General features: G+C 46.0%; 3 protein-coding genes across 7 annotated transcripts in view; 2 read left to right on the forward strand and 1 right to left on the reverse strand.

Annotated features, from left to right (window-relative positions):
- TMEM39A (transmembrane protein 39A) overlaps nucleotides 1-1591 on the forward strand; it is a 28874-nt gene extending 27283 nt beyond the window's left edge. For all 4 annotated transcript variants that reach the window (XM_037388011.1, XM_037388012.1, XM_037388013.1 and 1 more), the window contains one exon: nucleotides 77-1591. In XM_037388011.1, the coding sequence (XP_037243908.1) occupies nucleotides 77-310 (234 nt within the window). In that variant the 3' untranslated portion in view covers nucleotides 311-1591. The remainder of the gene's footprint in view (nucleotides 1-76) is intronic.
- Nucleotides 1190-18124, reverse strand: LOC119148191 (fatty acid amide hydrolase-like). Its single transcript, XM_037388015.1, has 20 exons — nucleotides 17909-18124; nucleotides 17770-17826; nucleotides 16155-16192; nucleotides 14806-14946; nucleotides 13184-13246; nucleotides 11907-12027; nucleotides 11384-11476; nucleotides 10217-10377; nucleotides 9020-9105; nucleotides 8716-8799; nucleotides 7442-7504; nucleotides 7222-7299; nucleotides 7041-7129; nucleotides 6268-6304; nucleotides 4855-5003; nucleotides 4579-4641; nucleotides 4182-4257; nucleotides 3461-3545; nucleotides 3196-3283; nucleotides 1190-2645 (listed from the first exon to the last, which is right to left on the reverse strand). Exons 1-20 carry the CDS (start codon nucleotides 18062-18064, stop codon nucleotides 2535-2537), a joined length of 1839 nt encoding a protein of 612 aa, XP_037243912.1. The 5' UTR covers nucleotides 18065-18124; the 3' UTR covers nucleotides 1190-2534.
- Nucleotides 18125-18171: 47 nt separating this feature from the next.
- The window catches only part of CHD1L (chromodomain helicase DNA binding protein 1 like), a 28187-nt gene continuing 20720 nt past the window's right edge, over nucleotides 18172-25638 (forward strand). Inside the window, exons 1-5 of one of the 2 annotated variants that reach the window (XM_037388008.1) lie at nucleotides 18172-18356; nucleotides 19657-19769; nucleotides 20552-20658; nucleotides 21892-22006; nucleotides 24122-24153. In XM_037388008.1, the coding sequence (XP_037243905.1) occupies nucleotides 18260-18356; nucleotides 19657-19769; nucleotides 20552-20658; nucleotides 21892-22006; nucleotides 24122-24153 (464 nt within the window). In that variant the 5' untranslated portion in view covers nucleotides 18172-18259. Of the gene's footprint in view, nucleotides 18357-19656; nucleotides 19770-20551; nucleotides 20659-21891; nucleotides 22007-24121; nucleotides 24154-25638 lie in introns of those variants that run through there. The other variant, XM_037388009.1, reaches the window with a different exon arrangement.

Raw genomic sequence — 25638 nt, forward strand, 5'->3', positions numbered from 1 at the left:
TTATGTATGTACCCCTCCCCACTTTAACACTGCAACAAATTATAGAAATCTGTCTTTTTTAACTGTTTCCCTGCAGTTCCTTTTTCACCGTCCATTACGGCTGCTCAACCTCCTGATTCTCATCGAGGGCAGTGTGGTCTGCTACCAGCTCTACTCGCTGCTGCGCTCAGAGAAGTGGAACCATACCCTCTCCATGGCCCTTATCCTTTTCTGCAATTATTATGTCTTATTTAAGCTCCTCCGGGACCGGATAGTATTAGGCAGGGCATACTCCTACCCGCTTAACAACTACGGACTCAAGGCACACTAGGCCGGCCAAATGTGTACCCCTTCTTTTTCCCTTCCCACAGGCCAGGGAGGGAACCTCAGAAAAAAAAAATATTTTCGTACAGTTCTATTTTTTTCTTGCAGCGTTTATAAATATTTAAAATATTTTATATTTTGTATACTATTGTTTTTGTGGGGCGGGAAGGGAACCAGTGGCAATTAAATGTCGCTTTATAAACAAGGTGTTATTTTATATATATATAAAAAAAATCAATGTGTATATACCGTATATCTATACCCATACATATATCTATGTGAAGCAACAGGATTGTGTGTGTGGTCACTGTGTCCGCTTTGCTCACACAACTGCCTTGCTACTGCATACAGTGGGGATAGAACTGATGTTAATTAGGAACTGGTCTGCTGTAGAACTTGGATAAGTTGACAGTCAGGGGAAGAAAGGAAACACGGGGGCCTTTCACCAGGACAAGTAAAGTTTATCATAGTAAATTCAGTACCAGGGAAGTGCTGCACTGGAAACGTGCACTGATGTGATACCAGTTTAGAGAAAGGGAGGAAGCAGTGTGCAGAAAAGACAGCCAACACTATTGTCAGTCAGTAAAACCTCTCAGTTCTTTCTTCTTCCCACTGTTAGTAGGATGTGAGTATTATTTTTAAAAGACAACAAACTCTTAACTTTAGCTCCTATCATTCCTCCTAGCAACTTGAGCTCCCTCACTTTGCCCAGAGAATTAATTAGATATTGAAATTATAATTTTTCATCATGTGTCATTTAGGAAGGGATATGAAATAAATAGCTTCATCTAGAAGGACTGTAGTTGAGTATTTTAAACATCCATCTCTAATCCCATGAGTAATAGCATTAAATTAGGGAATATTCAGTCACTTCCTTCAAGCAATAATGTTCCTGGCAGAAATTTATTCTTGTCAAACACTTATGAACTCCCTTATTGCTATACAATGCATTTCAGCAGTGTTTCACTCTAAGGTATGTTGGTAGTGTTTAATAACTTAGCATTAATAATAGAAATATTTACTTTTAAACTCTTCTTCATAAAGCTGAACTATACTAGAATCTAGTGAAAAAACAGTTGTGGCAGTATCACATAGGGGAATTAAAAGGCAGTATCAACCATATAATTTAACTGTGGATGCTAGGGGCAGCTGATGGTAGGAGTTGATGGTTTAACTCAGGTGATTAAGGAGATGGCAATGCGATGTTCTTCCATTCAGATGCCGTCTGACTGAACTTTGCCATTAGTAAAGTGCTAGCTCTGCTTAAAGAGTGGGTATGTATGGGGGGGGGGGGGGAAAACCCTCCCAAACCGTACTGAGTTTGGGAGAAACTGCAACTACTTTCTGTTCCTTCTTCCCTTCCAAGCTGAGTAAGAATACAGTTATCTTCTCTGCTCCTATCTATATGACAGCTTCTCCAGCAGCCTGATCACAAGCCCAGGATACCTGGTGAGCCCTGAACCAGAGCTTTGAATCGCCGAGTTGATGAGGATTCATGCTCTACTTTTTCTTACCCTTGCACATAAGGCCGAAGGTAGATAGGACAGCTCATGTAGCAAGCACACCCTTACTTCGTGGAACAGTTAAGAACTGACCTTAGGCTGTTTGTAGCTTAAGGAACAGCAGCACAGCAACACTTCCATAGCTACAGGCTTGCTATATTGCTGTGAGGAACTAAGTAAGGGGCCAAAAGACAAAACTACCTAATTGCAGTTGTGTTAAGATCCTCATCATTCCAAGGGAGCTAGGCATTATTTGCTGTCTCTTCCCCCCTCAAAACAGTACCTTTGTTATATCCTGGAGCAGGAGGAGTTCAGTGAGGTTTAAGGTCTAGAGATTGCACCTTTCCCTGCACAGTAGTATGAACTGCCCACATGCAGTCCTGTAGATGCAATTGTCTTCCATCTTTACACAGGACACTTACATGGAAAGGGGTTGCAGAAGATAGTTGCAGCTTCCCCTGTTGGCAAAAACACAGTGAGGAACTAGCTAGCACAGTTGGTGTCCCCAGTATAAACTGGACCATCCAATAACAAACAGGGAGCAGAAGTGATGGCTGCTAAGCATCAGTGCCTGCTTAGACCAGTGTTCCTCCCCATTCCTCAAACAGGCCTACTACTGAGCCTTACTCAGATGAACACTGAAAACAAGTCCACTCTTAATATTCGCTCAGGTCACACTAGGGAAAAAAAAAAAAAAAAAAAGGCTTAGTCCCCTTCTTGGTCACTCCATCATGCAAGGATGTCGTAATAAATGGATGGTTTTTTTGTCTGGTAACGGAACTGCTCTAGCTTCAGGCCAATCCTCAGAAGAACAGCTTCATCCCACCATTTTGCCATGACCTGGGAGAAGACGAGAGAGGGAGAGAGAAAGGAGGAAGGAGGGGAGGAAAAAAGTAGCATCATCACATACAGGTGCTCTTGAAAGCCCTAGAAAACAATTTCTTTTCCCTCAACAGCACCTAAAGGACACATGTTTTTTTTCCCTATTACATCAGTAAGTAACTTTTTATTTGGGATAAAGGCAGCTGTGTGACTTATCATTACAAGACATGGGCCTTTCATATGCATGAGGTCCATTTCAAGAGGGAAGGTCTTAAAGAAGTTACAGAAATGAGAAATCGGAGATGAAAGTAGTGACAAATTGGGTACTGATGCAAACAAACAAGACGACAGATAAGTCTACCTCCCAGATATCTGAAGAGTCCTTCTACCATTCAGGAGTGAGTTTCTCCGAGGCAAATCTCTTCACCCACAAGTTAAAACTTATTACCAGCGCCTGCCAAGTCCTCAAGTGTGTTATGTGGAACAGCAGGAGCCTGGTTATAGTGGTTCAGGACAAAGTCAGCTGGGGATTTTTATGACCCAGCATTCACAAAGAGCCAATACTCACCTGGAAACTGATGGGAAGCCCAGCAGCAGAATATCCAATGGGGACCACAAGGCCTGGAATCCCAGTGAAGTTACCAAGCTGCATGAACCTGGGGAAAAAGCTGTTGTCAGCATTCCTGCCTTAGGACAGCAGCAGAGACATGCTTTGGGGAAAAGCAACTAGGATCAATCTCTCCTGCTCTACAGCCTGAGCTCCTTCAGTTAGTGCAGCTAGCCTCCAGCTGTTCCCACGCTTGTTACTGTAGTGTAGGCAGTGCTCTTCTTACCTCATGGACCGGACTGTGAAGGACAGGTCGCTGCTCCCAGTCAAGAGATCAGATTCATAGATTCTTGGGGCAGTGCAAGCAACAGCTGTGGAGAGATCACAAATTTAAGAGGACCTCAGGACATCATCTTGTCTACCCTTCTGTCTCGGATGGTCAGCTAGAGCAGGCTGCCAAGGACCATGTCCAAATGGCTTTTAAATATCCCCAGGGATGGAGATGCCACAGCCTGTCTGGGCAACCTTAAGTGCTTAAAGAGCAAAGGAAGAGTCGGGCAGTGGGCAATCTTCAAGGAACAGCTCAGGTCATTAAAGCCATGTTTGATAAACGTTGGTGATGCCAACTCACACCCCTGGAACGCAATCAAGTCACTGGGATTTATGAATTAAGCAGTTCCTTTTTAGAGCAAGAACATTTGCATACACAGAAGTAGACATCCAGTCCCCCCCCCTCATGTCAACGTGCTGGCTCTGCAGCTCCCATTTCAAATACCAAGGAGTTTCTCAGAGTCATGGACGATATAGGCAGTAAGAATAGAAATACACAGCAGATCTAGAAATACACAGCAGCCTTTCTAACCAGACTGCATTAGCTTCTGAAGGCTTGAGACACAGCAAAGTATTTGCACAAAAGTCATGCACAAAAGGGGAAGTTAATGGAGTGACTGTTCCTAAAATGCACCACAGCTTTTGGGGACCCGCTCTTTGGCCGAGACTGCCAATACCTGGTGTAAGGATACAGTTCACAGTGGTGAAGATCTCTTGCAAAAATCGCATGCTCCGAGTTCTCTGTCGATTTGCCTGCAAGCAGAGAGACCACTGTCTGACTGGGCCTTCTTGATCCGCGAGGCTCACGTTTGATGTTGACAGACTCTGCCCATCAGAACCTATGCCTTTGCAAAAGACAACACCACTCGTGCAGTTTAGAATCAAAGATGCAGGACTAGTCCAGATGGTGTGTCCTCTGTAGTGCCCCACCATTCAGCATGCTTTCACAGCAGAAGGCAGTCCAGCTGGGTGATAATCTCCCCATACACGTGGAAAGGTAAGAGAATCCTCTACCCCACCTTTACAATTTCACTAGGTGCCTCCCTCCAGCCCTCACCACAGCACGTTCCTTACCGTAATATAATCCAGAGCTGTGAACTGGGAAGCCAAGGCCAGGTTAGCCCGAGTGTCCAAATTCTGAAAGAAAACATCGACCATGGCTCTGCTTGCAAGAAACTCAATGTGGAGCCCAGAAGTTCTCTTCCAGGTCCGGTCTACTATATCGGTACTCACCCAACTGGTGGTTTGTCACAGAAAAAGCAGGAAACCCTCAGGTTTCTCAGTGACATGACACTTGCTCTGTATCAGCCAGGACAATTACTGCCACCGATCCAAGCTGCTGCTACTTACCATTTCCTGGAAATGTTTATTGAAGTCAGGTTGCAGGAAGTCCCTCATCTCGCTGAGAATGCAGATTACATGTGCTACTCGAACTTCCTCCATCTCTGGAAGAAACACTTCAACCACACTAGCTCCCAAACTCTGCAGGTGCTCCACAGCTGCATACAGAACAGGTAAAACAAACAGCATCCCTGAGTACACCAAACTTCACAGAAGGGCTGCAAATCTCCACTCCCTTGAGAAGTTGGAGACCCCATAGGCCATTACAAGGTAAGCATCTCCAGCACATCATGTGGCATGCAGACTGCTGCAGCTGCTTCTCATAGGTAAAGGCCTTCAGCCTAACTAGAACTCAACATCCCAACAGGGCAGGGGCAGGGGCTTGCAGACAGGTTCCTAACATAGCTGCTGCCTTTCAGGCAAGTTCAGCTCTTCCCTCTAGCCCCCAAAGTTAACCTGAAGAGTAAAGGTGGACCAACAATGCTTCCAAGCACTCGACATGACTGGTATTCTATCAGCACAAAGTGTTTATTTAGCATCACAAGATTCCCATTCAAAGCCTCTTATGAACCATTATGGTAGAGAAACCCAGGGGATACTCAAGAGACCAGGTCAACAGTACAGGTTCACTAAATCCTGATGTACTTTAGTAAGGCTGAACACCAAGATTTCAGGAAAAGTGAATATTTTGCAGTCTAAAAAGAATCTGTATCTTTTTTTTGTCCCCAGCTTCTTCATAAATACCCAGGCTTGCCTATTTCACTGGCTTATGGTGCATTTCTTCTAAGAAAACTCTACACATGCAGAAGCATGAGTGTCTATGGAAATAAGGAGGCTGAAGAAAATCCAGGCAAACAAAGCTTGAATACTGTGAACTCTCTCAGCTCCAATGCGTAGGAGGCCAACTACTTACTATACCAGGCATTGTAGAGTCTTTTGCCCCAGCCCCAAGTACTCACCAGGGTCAATTTTGCTTAGTCTAAAATCTGACAAAGCCACCCTAAAGGCACCATTTGGCTGATTTCAAGGAAATACCAGAGGACTGGATACATCACAAAGACCTAGCCCTGTCTTTGCTACTGAACATTATGTCGTGAAACAAGTCTCTCCCTTAAAAGTCTTTTACCACTAAAGCTCGCAGAGTAAGTATTAAAAGCACAGATCTGTCTTTATACAGCGGCTTAGCACACTGGACTGCATTCTTCCATTGTAACCTGACTAGCCTACAACTGCCGAGCTTTTTAACCCTCAGCAGTCAGGAGAGCTTCCCTAATACAAAGCTACTGCTGTTTGTCCAGCCAGACCTCTTTAAACATCTGCCTTCAAGGACTTCAGGTGAGATCTTTTTAATGCAGATGTAAGAGGAGCACCAAGTGATACCTTGACATCAGGCAGAGTAAGAGACAGACTTTTCCTCTTTACCTTTCTCACAGATGGACAGGACTTCATCGTCACATGCCTAGAGAATAAAAGCAAAGAACTAAGCAGACTTTAGTAACAGCTGTCTTCTCCTTGGTGAGTGCACTCACCAGGACTTTGGTCCTCATGGAGATTTCCTTGCTCTTGTCCCTAATAGTAGTGAAACACAGCCCTCCAGGACTGCCCTAGGCCACCTGCTCCACAGCTTGCAGGTCATACCCCTAAGGAAAAGAAAGGTCATCTTTTCCAGAGGAGAGCATATTCCTCCTCTGCACTGGGGCAGAGCCAGAAAGAGTCCTGGTTTTCCTCCAGGGAAGAAATCCTGAGCACATTTGTGGGGTCGCATTACAGTTGCCAAGCAGTACTAGCTTGCAAGCCCTGTTTCCATATTGGAATGATGAAGTATCACGCAGCCAGCTACAGCATTGTCACCAAACAGATACACTTAATTTTCCTCATTTGATTTTAAACCAACTGCCTTTTGTAATCAGCTCAGAAGCACTGCTTCCAATAGAAACAGCAGTATAAGGAAGCACACTGCCATCAACTGTACAGTCATTAGTTTGCCTCATGCCTCCAACAGACTTTTCCTCAAAAGACTGCCCTAGGAAAAAATCTATCCCTGTCGATGGTTTCACCCAGGGTATATTCTCTTCCAATTACAAGACTAAATATGAAGAGCTCTAACAATGACAGGCAAGGAAACAGTGAATGCACTGAATTCCTTTAAATTCTCATTTTGCAAAGCAGCAGAAAGAAAGAGGTAGAACAGTCACCTTAAAAAATGTCCAGTCCACTCCCAGTTTTAAGCCTTTCAGGTCAGTAGCACACATATCAGATAGAGTTGCTTTGGGCTGTTTTAGTCCTGCAGGGCACAAACAAGAGTTCCTCCTTTTATCTAGGATGCTTCTAGGAAGGCAAAGCACCTGGGCTTTGGGAGGGAGAGGGCTCACCTACCATATGGATAGAGCGGATCTGGCTCAGCAAGGATACTGTAAACAATGGCTGCATCTGCCACTGAGGTACAGATAGGTCCTGTAAAAGAGAGATCAGTTCTAAAAATGTGACAAGGAGTAAACGGTACCCTTCCTCCCAAGGTCCTTCATAGGCACTGATTGCCTCCCCTGTGAGAACAGCACACAGCAAGGTCCCTGAAGCGGAACAGAAGTTCTCTTACCTACACTGACTGTGGAGTAGGAGAGTGGCAAGCTGCCGTAAGAACTAATGCGCCCAAATGTGCCTAGAGAAAAAGAAATGGGCAGTTAGCCAGGTACCAGTAGTTGCTGGCAAGGTCTGACCTAGATGGCTCTGATACCTCTAGTCAGTAAGCAACATACCCTGCTAGTCACTGTTTGCTGTTTCAGAGCGCAGTCACTCATCTTTCAGTGCCCTGTTCTGCTGACCACGATCTGTCTCATCAGTGAAAGAGACAGGTTCAACAAATAGTGAAACTGGTTTCCCCATAAGAAATTATTTAGCTGAGAGGAAATATGTGCAGGGGCATTTTGAAATACATGCATTGAAATATGCAGAAGCAGCACCTATGGTATGGAGGATGGAGAGGCAGCAGCAGGATTATCAACAGCAAGAGATACCACCCCCTGGGAGATTTCACCCACTCCACCAGTGAGACCTCAAGCCTAACACCAATTGTCTTCTGCAAGTACTTGTATCGCCTTTCTGAGCAGTTAGATTTTTGTCATTGTCATCATTATCTTCCTCAGATGAATCAAAATTAGTCAAGTTGATCACATGTGAAGGACAGAAAAACAGTAATGGCTGAGTATCTGCCCTCAAATGAAGCAGCCAAGATCCTTCAGATTGATAAGCCATTCCCAGAAGCTGGCATCTCTTCCATGTGACAATCCTGTCTCACCACCTCCCATGGTGTAGAAACTGCCCTGTGCATTTATGTCCTCTGCACATTCTTCTTGATTACATTAATTTTGTACAGCAAAACCTGCTACTCCTTCTAACACTGAGATAAGAGGGAATTACTACATCCCGGTTATATACAAGCCTATTACCAGGTTTAATGGACCAGATAGTCTGAGCAGCATCAGCCTCTCCATATAATAGGGGTGATGGCAAACCATTGGGGCTGGAGCTGCTTTTCACCAGCTCACTACAGACACAGGTGTTAAGAACACCTCTCGGCAACAAATGGATATTGAAGAGGGATGAGTGAGTAGCAAAAAAAGCAGCACCCGTGTTTTGTTTAGCATTTGACTCAAGTAAGTTTGGGGGTTTTAATATCTTTACAATAGTCAGTATTGAGAATATGTCCACTCTGCCAGTCCAGCCCATGTGACTCCCAAGGTGTTATACTCCAGGGTTTCTCTGGTCAAGTTTTGCTTGACAGGAATTAATGGACTGTGCCTGACTTGTTTGTGGCATCCTCAAAACAGCGAACAAGACACACACTCCCCCTCCATGATTAAAGGACTCTACCTTTCAGCCCCACCACACCACAGAACGAAGCAGGAATCCTCACAGAGCCACCCCCATCTGTGCCAATAGCCACCGGGCAGAGACCTACAAAAAAAACACAACCCACACATGGGCCTGTGATCAGAGACATCGTGTTGCCCTGTCCATTCTACTAGTAGCTGTAGCCAAGACAGTACACAGAGCTCTCTGTTCAGCTACAAGTTCTCTCCAGCTTCTAAACCGCTTTGTAAAAACTAAATGCCTGAGGTACTCTGGCTCAGGACCTTCTTCCCACCACCTCTGATCTCCATTTAGGACCACTTACCTGCTGCTACAGCTGCTGCTGACCCACTGGAGCTCCCACCTGTGAAGTGGTTAGGCTTGTAGGGATTCCTAGGGATCTTGTGGTACCTGAAGCAGACAAACAGTGTTGAATCTTTTCCTAGGAAGGACCACATGCACTACAGGGCAGGAAAAGATCCAGAAACACAGCTCAGGGATTCTGATTTCTTAGTAAAGAGATACCATTTAATCCCAGACAATGCTATGTCCCTAGAAAACAAGATGCAAAGAAGACTTCTACCTCAAAGCCCAATCTCATTATCACAAGCAGCCCATCCAAAAGGCAGGCTCAAAGCAACAGAAAGGATGCCACTCCAGCTCTTCTGTCTGCGACAACACCGTGCCATTACTGCATGCTACAGTGCATTACGCAGTTCCAAAAGGCGGAGCAGCTGGCAGCCAGCAATTCTTACAGACAAGCAAGTCAGCATCCCCACTCTGCCCTTTATCCCAGAGCAACAGCTCCCAAAGTCTCCAGTCTGACCACAGTCCCCAGACACCAGAGACCGGCCAGGAGGCAAGGTACCCAGCCAACCTCACAGGGAGGAAGTGCCCTGGTGTGTTGTTGCAGCTGATGGGGGATCCCCAGTTCCATCCAGCTGCATGTGCACAAGCATGGCTCTCCACACATGCCTTATCAAGGCTCTGAGGACCACTGCTCTGGAATAGCAGTTCTCAGTTTGGCTACAGCTGGAGAATTCTCAACAGTAAAGTAAATTCCAGTGAACCTGTTTTAGCTAGGAAATACAGTAAACCCACTACATTATCCTGAGATGACTACATTTTCTCATCATTCTGGGCCTTTAGCCATTACTGTGACTAAGCATTAGATTACTATTTATCTATTTTCTCTCACCACTTTTGTCTACCACTTATCCTGTAAACATTCACACCTCCAGGCCTGTAAGACCTGGCAAACCAAGTTCCTTACTCAGCAGACACCACTCAGATTCTCTCCTTCCTTTGGTTTCAGGTGCCTTCAGGCTTCCACAGCTACTCTGACCCTCAAATCTACAATGCTGGGGTTTTATACCCTCAGGGTTCTCCCTGCACAGGGTGCTTCAGTCAGTTTTATCCTCACATGCTTGCCCTATTTTTATACCTTTCCCTGACAGTACTGGACAGACTTTTAGCTTTCTAGACCGGGGGGGGGGAAAAGAGAGGCAAAAGGGATTTTTACCTATTAGGGTTGCATCCAGTTGTTCCAGTCCCTAGTTCATGCATGTTTGAGACCCCAATAATGATAGCCCCAGCCTCTCGCAGCTTCTTGGCCACAGTAGCATCTTCTGTTTCAGGCTCTGTCCCAAGATACACTGTTCCCACTCGGTGATGGTAAGGTACCTTAGCAAGAAGACACCTTATTATTCACCCTAAAACCCTGGCAAGGTAGGCAGGCATGTGTGCCTGTGAAGCATGCACACTTCAACTCCATAACAGATCCCAGACATTAGGACCCACAGAGGTAAAGTAGGGGCTAGGAAGCTTCACAGGACACTTAACCCTTCAATATCTGGTCCTTCGCCCATGCAGACGAGTCCTTTTAATACCATGACACAGAAGAGCAGAAACACGTAGATCATCAAAATGTCTGCCTCCCTGCAACAATGCATCTGCTATGCCCAGAGGCTGCAGAACAGTCACCTTGGCTCCACAGCACGTAGGAGCTCTATTTTCCATTTTTCTACAGACAGAGCTGCAGCATTTCAGATCTGCAGTGCTTTGAAGCAAGGCACCAAGATTAGATGAATGCCAAAATACCAGATGGACTAATTTTCAGGATATGCTAAGTACTCCTTGAGGTAGCAATGGAAGACTCTATACAGAAACAGGACTCCCACCTTGTGGGTAGGTCTCTGCAGAACCTACAACAGCTTGATGACACTGTCAGGAGCATTTAATCGTAACTTGTTAGGCCACAGGCAAAACTCCTCATGAATGAAGATTTTCAAAGTAACACATATTTCTGACACGTCCTTTAAAGTAAGGAGAGAGGGATGCTTTGCTGGTGGAGCAGAGGCAGTGCCTGAGAAATACAGGCAGTTACACCCACTGCTACAGATGCTTTCATACATTCTCATTTCATCAGAAGAGGGACTGTTTCCCACTCCCACTCTCTACTTCCCACGGATTAAAGAGATCAGTACAAGATACGAAACACGTCTGCTGTACCCAAGATCTGTCTTCACCTGGCAAAACTTGTTAATCCTACTCATTACAAACATTCTCAGGCTTTTGCCAGGGAGCTGGCCTTAAAACCTCATTAGAGCTGGCCTTTAAACCTCGTTGGAGTGAGCTGTCCATGTTGACCACCTGCAAGATGAACTGACAGCTAGACAAGGAAACTCACCACTTTGAACTCTTCTTTCAGACACACTGGGATGCCATCCAGATATGACAGGGTACATTTATTCCTGTAACGAGCAGTGGAGGCCTCAGCCATCTGCACAAAGGAAAAATAAAAAGTGTATATTATATATATTTAGTTCAGCCAAAGGTCATTACCAGCATCAGAATGGATACCAAAAATGGTTTTCTCAGTCTGCTACTAAGCCAAACTATAAGAGTTTCTTTCTTCTTCCACCATATACTGGTGGGAAACCACTACTTCGAAGCATCTATGCTAATAGATAACACATAAGCACAGAAGTCCCATTTTAAACATATAGTCATCCAGCAGGAAACAGACTGCTTTAATGCTACCTCTCTCCTGGCAGGAAGAAAACTTGTTTGTAGTCCTCTGCACAAGGAGGGAGGAAAACCATACATATTTATCTGTGCAATATATCAGCAGAAGAGCCTCTGCCCCTTCTAATGGATGATACTGCTCTTGGGGCAGCAGAGGCCCCTTTCCTACCAGATGCAGACATTACCAGCATTATTTGCTCCGAGTCCCATTGCACTATCGCTCTGAGTGGGGGCGTGGATTTGTCGCAGTCCTCCAGCATGGCAATGATGTTCTTTGCTACCTGAGATGGCGTCAGCTTCCCACTCCTACAGGGCAGGACAGAAGTTGGGACCTTGTTACAAGACCCCCACACCACACCCACACACAGGGTTTGCCCCTCATGTAGCAAGATGGCAGCTGTCACAGCTGTAAGCAAGAACTATGTAAAAATCTGCATGTGGTGATGATTTCAACACAGTTGACACCACCAGGACAGAAGACTCCCTTCCTTAAGTACAGAATTTGCCTACGCAGCACACCTCCAACCCTTAGAATAGTGGCAGGAACTAGGAAAGTTACCAAGATATTCCTGAACCACCAGATAAACAGGGAAGGCCAGCTGACAGTTTTACAGAGTCCTCAAGCTCCTGAAGCTACGAAACTCCCAGTACTATGAGCTAAGACCAAGAGGTCAGCCTCCCCTTCCTTCCTACAGGTCTCCTGTTACAAAGAAGGGGCTCCCAGCAGTACTGTCATAACAAACAGGCCTTCCCCTGCTCCTGGCAAAAGGCTACATTACACCACAAACACGTCTGTCTCTGGCTGACACAAAAGCCGCACAGTCAGGATGCACCTGTAACACCAGACTAGTGTCGGCTTCCACTCCACAGCCTGCTGGTAGAGGTGGTCCTTGAGGAACCAGTGCGAGGAGCACAAGAGGATTTATGTGAGCACTCTACATGTGGTGCATGCCCCACAGGCAACCAGGAGCTACCAAGCAGCCAACAGCTTGCAGAACTGGACAGTCAGAGATGTACTCCCAGTTCTTTCCAAGCTGGACACATTTACTGGGTGAAAGCAGGCAAACTGCTCACAGGAACACAAGCAGTGGGGAACCAAGTGATTTTTCAAAGATGCACAGTATATGCAACTCGCATCATCCACATGAACCTTCCTTCCTTCTCACTCATGTTTGGGCAAACAAGGTATGTAGAAATCTCCCCCAGAGAAGACTGACAATAAGCCAAGGAAAATAGCATTTAAATATCCTTGCAGGCTTGTAAAAGTTGTGCCAGCTCTCCCAGCTGGTTTTCTTTTGTTACTTTATTAGTGGGAAAGGACTGCAGAGGGTGATGCTAAACAGTGGTACCTCAAGGACAATTCTAACAAAGAGAGAGGCCTAAGAGCTTGTAGAACAGTGGCAGCCCACCACAGGAGGGGAACACGTGAGACAGGTTGTTTCCAGACTGTAATTTCACCTACCGGTAGCAGTCCAGGTAGTCTTTGATCCCTTTGAAGCTAAACCCATTGCTAGCAGAATCAGACCTGCAAAGAAATGATTAAAGGGGCAACTGTGAACCATCAAAGCCACCCCTGTTTAGACCTATAGACTTCAGCATCACAGTCCAAAGCAGGTTTGGACACCACTCACAGTAAACCTGCTGGTCACTGTTTGGACTGCTAGCCTATGCTTTTCAGCTCACACTGTCACAGACTCCTTGCACACATACCAGACACTAGGCACTCTAAGGGTGCCACAGAAATAAGGGGTCAGTCTTGTTGACATTTCCTAGTTGCTTCATATTTCTACTGCAATACAGCAGTCATTAACTGTTCAAAATTTATTCCAGGTTCACATTTGCTACTCACCACTGCAACATTACAGAATAGCTAGAACATACTGGTAAAACTACCCCCAGGATCTTGTTGCAAGTTAGATCCAGAGATAACCAGCAGCACATACAGTGTGTTGTGCAGGAGGGGGAAAAGGCACTATGCAGCACATGCAAGGATACACATCAGCAAGCTGCTTTAAAACTAAGTCAATGGCTCTAGCACATAAGAAATAAACCATTTCTCATCATAACAGGATTAACATAAGATCATGTGAAGAGCTAGCTACAATTACTACTCCTGTGATGTCTCCATGTCATCACCCAAACTAGAAGCCAAATCCTGGAACAGGACAGCACATGGCACCATAACGTGCTATGCTGGGAAGAGGTTAAGGCTCCAGTAACCTGCCCTGTATGTATCACTGGTGGAGGCAGGGACATAAGAACTAGAAGGCTGCACTCACCCTGACCAATGCCTGCAGAAAACATATCCCTCCCTCTAAAGTGAAGGAGCTGAAAGTTTTTTCTTGCTTTAGTTTAAGAACTTGAGCAGGGAGCAAGCTTAATCCTGCTAAAAGCTGAGATACATATAGAGAACCTGAGATGCTGATGAAGTACAGCTCATATTTTCAGTAACTACTGGATAGGCCCACAATAAGAACCAAGATGAGCTGAGGAGAGCATTCACAGCAGCCCAGATGCTCCCATCTCAGCATCAGACCTCAGGAGACATGTAAGCCTTAGTAATGTTTTGCCTGGAATCTAGTGGGATTTAATCAAGTGCAGGCTGCAGTCAAAATGCTGAACTGGCTTTTACCCAAGCAATGTAACTAACAGAGCCTGATTTCTTGTGGATCTTTTTCTTTACAACCCATGTACCTTCTCTCCTCCAAGTAACCCCTGTGTTCTCTTTGAGATTCCCCACAGGCAAGAAACGCCACACCTGCAAACTCATTTCAAGGGTTGTATGCACTGACTAGCCAACCACTAGGTCTATCTGCTCTAACAGTGCAACCAGAGCCCTAGCAAGGGAAGAATCTGGTCTCTCCCCAATAAGCAGGCTCCCTGGAACTTGTGGAAACTTCACATAACTACCAACAATTTATAAGTTACAAAAGGAAAGATGACTGACAGCACTATTTGTTCTGTAAAATAGCTGGGTGTGGGAAAAGATTTTAATCCAGAATACTGACAACAACAGCTTTCCACTGATATAATAGTGCCAAGACAAGTGTTCTTCCACTCCACTCTTACACATCACATACTGACCTTGCAGCTATCAGCTGCTCGATAATATCTGAAGTGCTTCTAGCCTCAGACTTGTCTTCTGCAACCTCCGCAGCAACCTCCGGGATAAACGTGGGATCTTCATGAATGTCAAGCGAACGCATGAGCGAGAAGTTGTTCAGCCTGAAAGAGAGTCACTGCTAGAGTTGCAAGCTCCACCATGACTAATTTTTCAGACTGTTCAGAGGGAACCTTACCCAAGAACATTTTGTTTTAGCAGTCTGCTCTTACAGCAGGGAGTTGCAACAGTTACAAGATAATCCCTTACACCTTTCTTAAAGGCAGCATCAAATCTATCCTGCTTGCTTAACAGAGCCTCCTACCTCTTGACATAAAGCCAGCCAGCCTCCGTACACCCAAGCTGAGAAAGAAATGGTGAAAGTCTTTGATTCACTTTAATTAGACATATCACCCACAGACCAAAGAGGACAGGAATGGAAAGGAAACTGAGAAAGCAGTATAAACCATACATTCAAGCACTAATCCTGTTAGAACAGCACCTCTTCAGACTTTTCCATGACCTGCTTCAACATGGTTCATTTGCAACCAAATACAACCAGCGTAAGTCCAGGGCTTGGAACATGTAAAGGAAAAAACCCAAGACCCTGCCATAGTTGTCAAGGAATGATCTGCTGTGTAACAGCAGTGACACTTGTCTGGGACTGATTCACATGCCCCAAACAAAAAATTGAGGGGTACCAATTATGTGTAATACATTTCTGTGTCCTGGGATCTGCACAGATCATCCACCAAATCACAGGCAAACTATGTGAGCCAAGCGTGAGCTTGAGGTTCCCGACACCTCTTACCTGACTGGCTTAGTGCAATGTACACTTGAAAGCACAGTTTCTAAACAAAAACATAAAAGCGAGAGAAGGAGAAAAGGCTGATCTAAATAGTGGGTAACTTAAAAAAGAACATACTAAAACCACTGAACTTCATGTCCGGCCTCAATTCCACACAACTACTATTCTTTTACCACTGCTGGTGATAAACAGCAGATTTGCACATGCTTTTGCTTTGAAAGGAAAGACTGCTCTTTAGCAAAAGAACAGAAAGGCAAAGAGGCAAGCTGGTGAATTTTATTTCTATCCACTTGCCTGAGTGTGAATAAAGGTTGATTCCTTCTCATAGAGGCCCACTCAAACCAGTTTTTTTTAAATAATCTAGTAAACATTATGAAAATCTTGCTGACTCTCAAGTTATGCAGCTTCCCTCTTAGAAAAGGTCATTTCAGATAACCCATAAGTGGTACACAATGCAAGTACCTTTACAAGAAAAAAAAAAAAAAGAAAAGGAACTGGGAGGGGAAGAACACTCCCCACTCTTACCTTATTAAAAGTGGCAGTAAGCAGATCTGTCCAAAAGCCTAGAAAAAAGCAAGCAGAAACATTGGTTTGCAGTAACTCTGACCCAAACACCTTCCTCGCTAGACAAGGAATGCTGGATGTGCTCACAATTGCCACAGTCTAAAAGCACCCTAGAGAGCATGCAACGCTATGTAGTAAAAAAATAGCACAAATGCTTGTACTTCAGGCCACAAAACTGGCCCGAAATGCTTCCCCTTCTTGCCCCCCTCATATTTATATAATTATAAAGAGAGTGTTCCTTTGGTTCTCCTGCTTTTGTCCTTCCCTGACACAGCCCTGAAGCAGCCTGCAGCTGCAGGGTGCAACACTTTTAAGAGGCATCTATCTAGCTCCCATCCATTACTTTCTTCATGTTCCACAGATTATGCAAACATAGCATAAGGCAGACACTTATTATTATTTTGTTCATCCTACTGTTAGGATCGTTCCTCTCGCTCAACCAGCTCCTGCAGTAAACAGAGTTAACTTGGAAAAGCATGAACAATTTGGAGACTCTGTGGTAGCAGACAGCTGAAAACACTCTTTGAATACCTTGGTTCCCAGTGTAGCGATACCCACGGTCCCAAAGAGAGCAGTCCTTATTCCAGCCTGTCCTAATAGCTCAACAGTGGGCTTCACAGACATGTTAAGGGATGTACACATACAGTACAAGTCTGAAGCAAGACTCACACTCCTAGATCCGCGAAGTGATATGTTGCCTCACACATTACATAAGAATTGCTGCCTCTTCTTGAAAATGCATGGCTCCTAATCTATATCTAATCTAAACCAGCACAGTCCTGTAGGAGATTGAGAATCTCACATCCTCCCTCCAAGGGGGATGTCAGGAAAGATAAGAAGCTCAGGGCCACACACCAGAAGCAGCCACAAAGCAAAGAAGAAAAGGTATTCTGGCTGTTATATCCTGGAAGAAAGCCACTTGCAAGGTATTCTCACAAACACACACAGCCCATCGCTAGTTTTCACCCCAGGCCCACCCAGCCTCCAAGGTCTGCAAAAGGTCACTCTGCTGAAACGCGGCTTTCATGCCTAACCTTGACCCCTGCTCACAAGGAAAGGCCAAGCAGCAACAGAAAGGACCTGCTTTTGGGTGGGCAATGCCGCAAGGCAGGGGACGCAGGCTTTCCCCCCCCAGCCCCCTGCCACAGCCCTCGCACGCTCCACACCAGCCGCAGGCCAAAGCCCACCTGAGGGAGTGCTGGGGCGAGCGCTGGGGCACGGCTGCCTTCCAGGCTCTCCTGAACGCCCTCCCTGAGGGCCGAAGGGCCCGGAGCCCCTCACACCTGAGGGAAGCCGGCGGCCGCTGTACTCCGCCGAGTCTGGTGCTGGCTGCGGGCTCGCCGTGCCACGCTCAGCCAGGGGCCAGCTCACCCTCTCCCCACCGCATCCCACCCGGGGGCCAGGCTGAACCCAAAGGCACGCAGGGAGCGCCGCAACCTCCCCACGATTCCCCAGCAGACCCCCTCCTTCCGAACCCCCTGGTCCCGCTTTCCCCACCAGCCTCGGTGGGGTTTTACCGCCCTGTTTACCCGCTCCCGCCGCGCCCTGAGGTACCGCCTCCGCTGCCCCGACCCACCGTGTTTGCCACATGAACGAAGAGCCGCAGCCCGGAGCCGCACAGCCGCGGGGCCCACTGCGGAGAGGAGGCAAGAAGTGAGCGCCGAGTCCCGCTCCCCGCCCGCCCGCTCGCCCCCCCTCTCCTCCCCGGCGCTCACAGGGTCCCGCGGCGGGCTGCGGCCCCGCGCCTCGGCCCAGCCCGGCTCCCGGCGGCGCAGCACGGCCCCCGCGCTGCCCGTGTGCCGCCGCACGCAGCACAGGTAGGCGGCGGCGGCCGACAGCAGCGGCAGGAGCAGCAGCAGGAGCAGCGCCATCGCGGTCCTTCCCCTCAGCCCGGCGGGGGCACGGAGCCCTCCCGCTGCCCGGGCGGAGCTTGGGCCTCGCCCCGCCCGTGGGCCGGCCCTGCCCGCGCACCCAGGGCGCCTGCGCCCCGCCCGCGGAGGTGGCGGGAGCCGCGCGGGGCCGGCCGGTGCCTGACAGGGCGGGCCGGGCCTCCCCTGCCGCCCGCCATGTCCCGCTTCCTTCAGGCGCTTCGCCGCGCTGCCAGTGCCCGGGCGACCGCTCCAGGCGTGGAGGAGGCGGACATTTACCGGTGGGGTCTGACAGGTCAGCGGGCCGCCGTCGGTAGCCGGGCGGGCCCCGGGCTGCCCGGGGAAGGTGGTGGCGGGGGAGCGGTAACGCGCGCTGCGGGGGTCCCTTCTGTGAGGGAATGGCGGGGGCCCTGCGGCTGGGCTCCGTGTTAGCAACCTCCGGGCCTGAAATCAGGAAAGGTGTCAGTAAAGGTGGCTGCCGGCCTGGGAGCGTGAGCCCTGGATGCTGCAGCGAGCGGGGCCGCTGCCGTGCCGGTGCGGGCCTGCCGCCGCTCCTCACTCGCGCTCCCCTCGGCCCTGCCGTGAGGGGGGTGCCAGGGCAGGGCCTTGGCTCCCTCGGCCCCGATTTTACCATTCCAGTGCCTCAGCGCGGCCTTCGACAGCCCTGCGCTTCGAGACCACATCGACAGGGCCGCGTTTAGCGGCCTCCAAGTGGGTTGATGTTGAGAGTGAAGCTTTTAATGCACTTTCTGCTGCCTGAAGGGTGGATGTTAAAGGGGAATGGCCAGGCCATCCACCCTGCTTGTGTATTTTCCTGAGATGTGGGAAGCCCTTGTTTCAATCCCTGTGCTGCTTTGGGTTTGTGTTTCCTGGGGGCTTCACACTCTCTGCCTGCATGTTTTCCTGGGGAGGAGAGGGCAGCAATGGCACAACGTTATTAACAATAGACAATATAATTAACAGTACGCAACATAATTAACAGTACGCAACACTTGAGTCCAGGTACAAGGAACGATCTTGAGAACTCCTACTTGACTTATTTTGTGTTTGTTTTAACATATTGTGCCCCATCATTATGATTGTAATGGTGGTGGTAGCTACAGTGACCTGCAGTTGAGGTCTGCCCTCAATTCTTAAGTTCAGGAAAGCTGGAAAACATGTGGAGAAACTGTTATTATACAATAGTAGATTGTTACAGACATTTCTGGTAGCCTAAAGCATGTCCGTGCATCTAATACTTACATATTTGAAAAAGTGGCTGGAGCTGAAAATGAAGCTGTCTTTTAGGAATGCAAAGTAGCAACTTGATTATTGGATTAGATTCCTTGTAGAGGCCTTTGTAATGACTTGGGGCATTTTTGTGTGCACAAGTTCCTGAATATGGTTTAATTTAATGGATTTGCTGTAACACTACTGTGTCTGTTCTCCAGGAGCGTAAACCATCTTCTGCTGAAAACTGGTGTGCTTTTCCTGTAGGGCAGATGTTTGGGAAGACCTGTTCTGGGCAGGATCTGCTTCTGGTGGCTTCAAGGAGTAGCTCTGTATAGAGTGTACTAGATGACTGTGTAAATGTAATTAATTGCTTCTATTGCCAGGCATTAAGCTTCGTTCCTATCAAACAGAAGGTGTAAACTGGCTGGTGCAATGCTATGAAGTCCAGCATGGCTGTATCCTGGGCGATGAAATGGGTCTTGGGAAGACTTGTCAGGTGTGTTTTCTTCTACTTCTTCTTATGGAAAATGATCTTTGCCTAACTTTTTTTTTTAGCCCTGTGCTTCTGCAGAATGGAGAAGAAAAAGCATCCTAATGACTGGTCAGTTAAGCAGCTCAATCCTGAAGTCTCTTAAAAGAGAGAGCTCACTGTTTCTTTCATTCTGTAATCACTTAACTGTTAGGTCCTGAATAACACTCTAAAAAAGTTTCAGGGTTTTGTAAAAAGATGAGCGGTCTTTTTATACTGACACCTTAATGCATAATTTGTAGTACAAAGAGTTGAAAGCACAGTACATAGCCAGTACAGAGAGGATGATGTTGTTTTGATGCACCTGCAGCAAAATTATTTTTGAGTTTGCAACACATGGATTAAAATTGACAGGTGTAAATTTTTCAGAGCTTTTATTTTTTGGTAAGTTTTTCAATGGGTTTCAATTTTGTTGGGAAATGACTGTGCTTTAGTTCAGCTAGTTTTATTCAGTCAGTCTTAAATAATAAACTGTTAGTTTCAGAAAATGATGTATGGTAGATCGTTTTTGTGACTGTGGGAGAAAGGCCTTTGGAAAGGGGCTTCAGATATCAAAGTCATGTTTTGGGATCTAAACTTTTTTGTCATTGATGGTGGATCTCATCTGATATTCTGTTAGCTCTGCTTTGTGCTAGAGAACCTGTGGGAATTATCTACGAAGCTTAAGAAGGAGACAGTTTGTGTAGGTTCAGGCTACTGGGTTGAACCCTTTCCTTGTTATCAAAAAAATTATTTTCTTTGCCTTCTAGACTATTTCTCTACTTCTTTATTTAACAAAAAAAATAACGAACAAAGAGAGATTCCTGATACTTTGTCCTCTGTCTGTTCTGAGCAACTGGAAGGAGGAACTGGAGAGGTAAGTTTCAACAGTTGTCCAGCTCATCATATTCTTGCACAGCAAGTTACAAAGATTCTCTTCAAATGTGCTGAGTGCAACAGTTTTCTTCCTTTCAAAAGGAAAAAAAGTAAAAAGGGAAGCTACTAAACCAACAAATCAATGCGAACTGTGCAGTTAATGTATAGTCTTTACAATGCTGTGGTATGCATTAATTCATCCAAGTATTGGCTGACTTTCAGTCCAAATGCCCCTACTAGCTCCTTGCTTTTTATTGATTTATAATGCTCCATGCTCAGCCTCTCTTAGGCAAAATCTGCTGAAGACGGCCAGGATTCTGTATGTTGAAAGGTAAGACCCGAATTGAATAGTATCTTTCTTGGCATGCTCACATATATGCATGCAAAATACATTACATCTGTGCATGCAACCCGTCTTCACAGGGGTGCAGTGACTGTGCTGGTGGCACATTTGCTATGCCTGGGATATGTACATTTTTAAGCTGAAGCCCAAAGATTCTTTTTAAGTGGGAGGGCAGAAAGTTAAAGATGAGAACAGAAGTCTGTCTATGTGGCCGTCACACGATACTGTCTCTTGGCATCTGAAGTTGTCCAGGTTACATTCTGAAGTGAGCTTGCCTGATCTGGGTAGATTTACAGCTGGAATAGTTGGGGCAAAGTGCATCCCTGGTGTAGGTGCAGGAGGAACATTAGGCAAATATCAGTGGTGGGATTAAATGAGGAAGAATTTTATGGTCCCAATTCTTCCTCCATGGAACTGGTTTTATTTGCTTTTTGACTAAGGATAGATTTTTGAGGTCCTGACTTGGACCTGTTTGCCTTTATTTTAGCATGATTTAGGCTGTTTCTTTGGTCCCAGCTGGGCAAACTGTATTCATTCACCTGCTTTTCATGAGCTTTTTCAGTTCTGAATAGCAGATGGGCCATGACTGGTTTTCAGTCTCATGTCAGTTTTCAGTCGTCTGCCTTGAACTTTGAGACCTAGGATAATGTGCTTTATCTGGGACTTGTCCCAATCAGTACCAGCAGCTGAGGTGCCAACCTAAGATGCAAATTAGGAAGGAATTAGATTCAAAAGTTGAGATACAGCCACATCTCACAGGAGGGTAGAGCGTTTGAATAGAGGTTCTCGTTATCTGTGCAGTGTAGCTATGTTTGTTTGTAGGGTCCAAGGTCATAAACACATGAAAGACACAGCTTGGCTTACTGCTTTTGCTCTTTCTTTTGATGACAGGTTTGCTCCAGGTCTTTCCTTTGTGACATACATAGGCAACAAGAATGAGCGACCCAAACTGCAGCAGAACCTGAAAGAGCAATCTCACTTCCATGCACTCTTGACGACATATGAGGTACATGGTATCTTTGTCACTTGAAAGGGGATCTCGAGTTTTTCCTCACCTTTTCCATTCCTCTCTACCACCCAGCTCATGCCTTGTCCTCTGTACTCATCTCTGACCTTCTTCAGGGATTTTCTACTCTGTAACACGTTTCACCCACTCAGATATCTAAGTTGCTGCAGTTTTTGTGTCCCTAAGATAACCTGCTTTAATTCCAGCTTTACCACACAGCTGTATCACACCTTGAGTAAAGAAAACAGACACATATCCATCCTTAGCTAATGCTAAATGGTATCTGCATTGTCTTTGTGTGGTGCTTTACTGACCTTTAGCATTTAATAACGCGTACACACATGTGATGTTTAGTAAGATTCTATTAATCAGGCAATGCAAGAACTCCTAGAGTTTGCCTTTTTTGTGCCCTCTTCAGCATGCCCTCCTCAGGCAAAACTCTCATTCCTGGGCTGCAAAATGGTGAGGGTCCTGTTATAATGGGTAGGTCTTTGAGCTGAATGTGATCAGAGCTGTCCTAAGAAGGTCCTGTCCTCCTCTAAATGGAACCAGCCAGAAGAGGGTTGCTTTCTTGGTCAAGCTTCGGACTTTGCATGACCTGGTGCTTAGTTATCTGCAGTGGGAAAAAGCCCTTATTTTTCTCTTACAAGTCAGTCCCACTCAGGTATTAATTTCGTATCAGCACTTTGATTTTATTTTAGCAGTCTCTTAGCAAACACATCAACTTAAAATAAGATGTAAGGCATCTCTTACAGCTCCTTTTCTTTTTTCCCCCCTTCTGATCTCACTTTCCCTTTGCCCTTTTGCTTTCCTTCTCTTCAAGTATTTCACTGTCCCCTCCTGCTGGGAGCTGTGTGACCTGTGCTGACCACTCTGAACTTGCATCTTCTTCCACGTTCCACAAGCAGGAGTGGGTGGCAGTGATAACCCTTGTCCTGAATGTGATAAATGGCGGTGCTCATACTGTAACAAGTCTGCTGAAACAACTGCATTGAGATAATCACTTAGCTAGTATTTTTCTTGTTTCTGTTGCTTTTAAGGATAAAATTCTGTGCTTTTTAAGGATGTCTTAAGGGACCTGATTTCCCTTCCTCTTTGAGTCTGAAGTTGGGCAAACAATGTGTGCACTTTAGGATATTAGCAGGCCATTGTGATAGCTTAGATTAATCTGCTGAAGCTTGTGCTTGCTTAGAGTCAAAAAGATTGTAGTGCTTGTGCTGGTTTTGGCTGAGATAAAGTTAAATTTCTTCATAGTACTTAGTATGGGGCTGTGTTTTGGGTTTGTGCTGGAAACAGTGTTAATAATACCGGGATGTTTTGGTTATTGCTGAGCAGTGCTTACACAGAGTCAGGGCCTTTCCTGCTCCTCACACTGCCCAGCTGGTGAGTAGGCTGAGGGTGTACCAGAAGTTGGGAGGCGACAGAACTGGGACAGCTGACCCCGAGTGACCAAAAGGATATTCCGTACCATATGATGTCATGCTGAGCAATATACTAGGGGGGAGGTTGGCTGTGGGGGTGCTGTGTGGGGACTGGCTGAGCATTGATCAGTTGGTGGCGAGCAATTGTTTTAATTTGCACCACTTGTCTTTCTTGGGTTTTGTTTATGTTTCTTTGTTATTTTCCTTTTCATTATGATTTATTTTTTTATTTTATTTCAATTATTAAACTGTATTTATCTCAACCCACAAGTTTTCTCACTTTTACCCTTCCAATTATCTTCCTTCATCCTGCTATGGTGGGAGTGAGCAGATGGCTGTGTGGTGCTTAGTTGATGGCTGGGGGTAAACCACGACATGCCATGTGCATGGTATTTCGTGCTGAAGGACGAGGGTATGAAAAACCTTTACAGAGTTGAAGAACATGTATGGTGTCTGTAAATTTCCGTTAATTCTCTGAGGGTTTGCTGGTGCTTTGCCAGAGAAGAGTTAAAAAGTAGGATCGCAACAGCTTGTGGTTACAATAGCTGCCGTGTTACTTTCCTCAGATATTAAGTGGCTTCATTCCACTCTGCTCCATTTCACCATAGTTGGCAAGCAAATAAAAAGATGCTCTGTGTCTGAACGAGTATATTTACTTAAGACATAAATCATGGTTCATTTTGTTTCATTGCAGATTTGTCTGAAAGATGCAGCATTTCTAAAATGGTGAGTCTAGTTTTAATTTTTTTCAAATTTAATTCTGCATTCTGTGAGTGATTTCTTAGGTGTATGTATGTGTGTGAGATCCCATGCTTGTTTCACAAGAGCCAAGGATGTTCTTTGCTTTGATTAGAGCTTTGCCTTTACTAACTTTCAGTGAAGAATCTTTAATGTCAGCTAAGATGTATGTGAACTTCCCCCAAGGACAGTTTTCAAGCCAGTTAAAATAGTATGATCATAGTGACTTACAGCAGTACGCTATATATCAGTCCAGAAGACATATTTAGAACAAAGGAGAACTTCAAGAACTTTGGATTACAAAGTTCTTGCAAAAAATGCAAGATTTACTGAAACCGACCTGCATTATACTAAGATGATCATTTGCTAATACCATTGTAGAGGAATGAAGGCAGGTTAATTAACATTGATTATATACAGCTGTGAGCTGGCTTCAGGGGCGGTGGGTTGGCTGATGTGGATAAGGTGCAGCTGTGGCTGGTTCCTGCTAAGCAGTTAAATAGCTCTGAGGGGTATGGAAGAGGAGCAGCCAATGAAGAGAGATGTGGAAGATGCAGAGGGAAGAGAGAGAGCTGCCCTGGATGTAGGAGAGATAAGGATGCAGTAGAGGCAAGAAGCAGGGTGGACTGGTCTGAAGAGGATGAAGAAACAGCATGAACAGTAGATGAACCTTTGAAACCTTGTGGGGGATTGGTGGCTGCACCGGGGCAAGGCGTGGGAACTACTTATTGAAGTTAATCTGGTCTGGGATGGTAAAAGCCTTTTTGCAGCCTACTGGTTTGCTAGTGCTGCAACATACTATATCCTGAAGTTTGTTGCCTCTTGCCAGTAGTCAGAGCTGTGGAGGGCTTCTGGAGCATTATGCTTTCTAGCAAGACTGATTATACAGCTGAAATTCAGTCTGTAGGAAGTATTGTCATGGTCATATAAGATTTTATGGAAGCCTATGCTTGAAACGGAGAGGAATTTTCATATTTTTTAGTAATAATGCCCATGCCTTACAGTGGTGATAAGTGCTGTGACAAATGCTGTGGGCAGCCAGATATCATGAATGGCTTAGGGCCTTCATAGGAGTAGAAACCTAGTCCCACCCCATGCCCCCGACAGGATTTTGGTCTCTCAACTAGTCAGGCCTGCTGTGGGCACCCTGTTGTCTTCAGCAAAGCACCTGTCCTTGGCCACTGCTGGAAACAACAGGTTGTGCTGGCTGAGCGCATCATGGTAGAAATCAGGCCTAATGAAAGACAGCCATGGCCATATTGTCCTTACAGTTCTGTATCATGTCCTGCACTGCTGTGTATGATTCTACTTATTTTGCAGTTTAGCCCAGGTATGTAGTACCCAAGGAGAGCAAGTAAGTAGCCCTGGTATCACAGAAATGTCAGCTCCAATGCAATTTCCTACTTCTAAGGCTAGCACAGAGCCTCAAAGACATGTCACTCAAGTCTGGATTTTTTTGCCCTCTAGTCTTTC

This window comes from Falco rusticolus, chromosome 5 (genome assembly GCF_015220075.1).
Source record: "Falco rusticolus isolate bFalRus1 chromosome 5, bFalRus1.pri, whole genome shotgun sequence".
Lineage (NCBI taxonomy): Eukaryota > Metazoa > Chordata > Aves > Falconiformes > Falconidae > Falco > Falco rusticolus.

Excerpts from the sequence above, each read along its gene's own strand:
- LOC119148191 (XM_037388015.1), bottom strand. The coding sequence starts at position 18,064 with ATGGCGCTGCTCCTGCTGCTGCTCCTGCCGCTGCTGTCGGCCGCCGCC. Across the intron at positions 17,827-17,908 it reads GCAGCCCGCCGCGGGACCCT|TGGGCCCCGCGGCTGTGCGG; the intron begins GTGAGCGCCGGG and ends TCCTCTCCGCAG. Across the intron at positions 16,193-17,769 it reads TCGTTCATGTGGCAAACACG|GCTTTTGGACAGATCTGCTT; the intron begins GTGGGTCGGGGC and ends GCTTTTTTCTAG.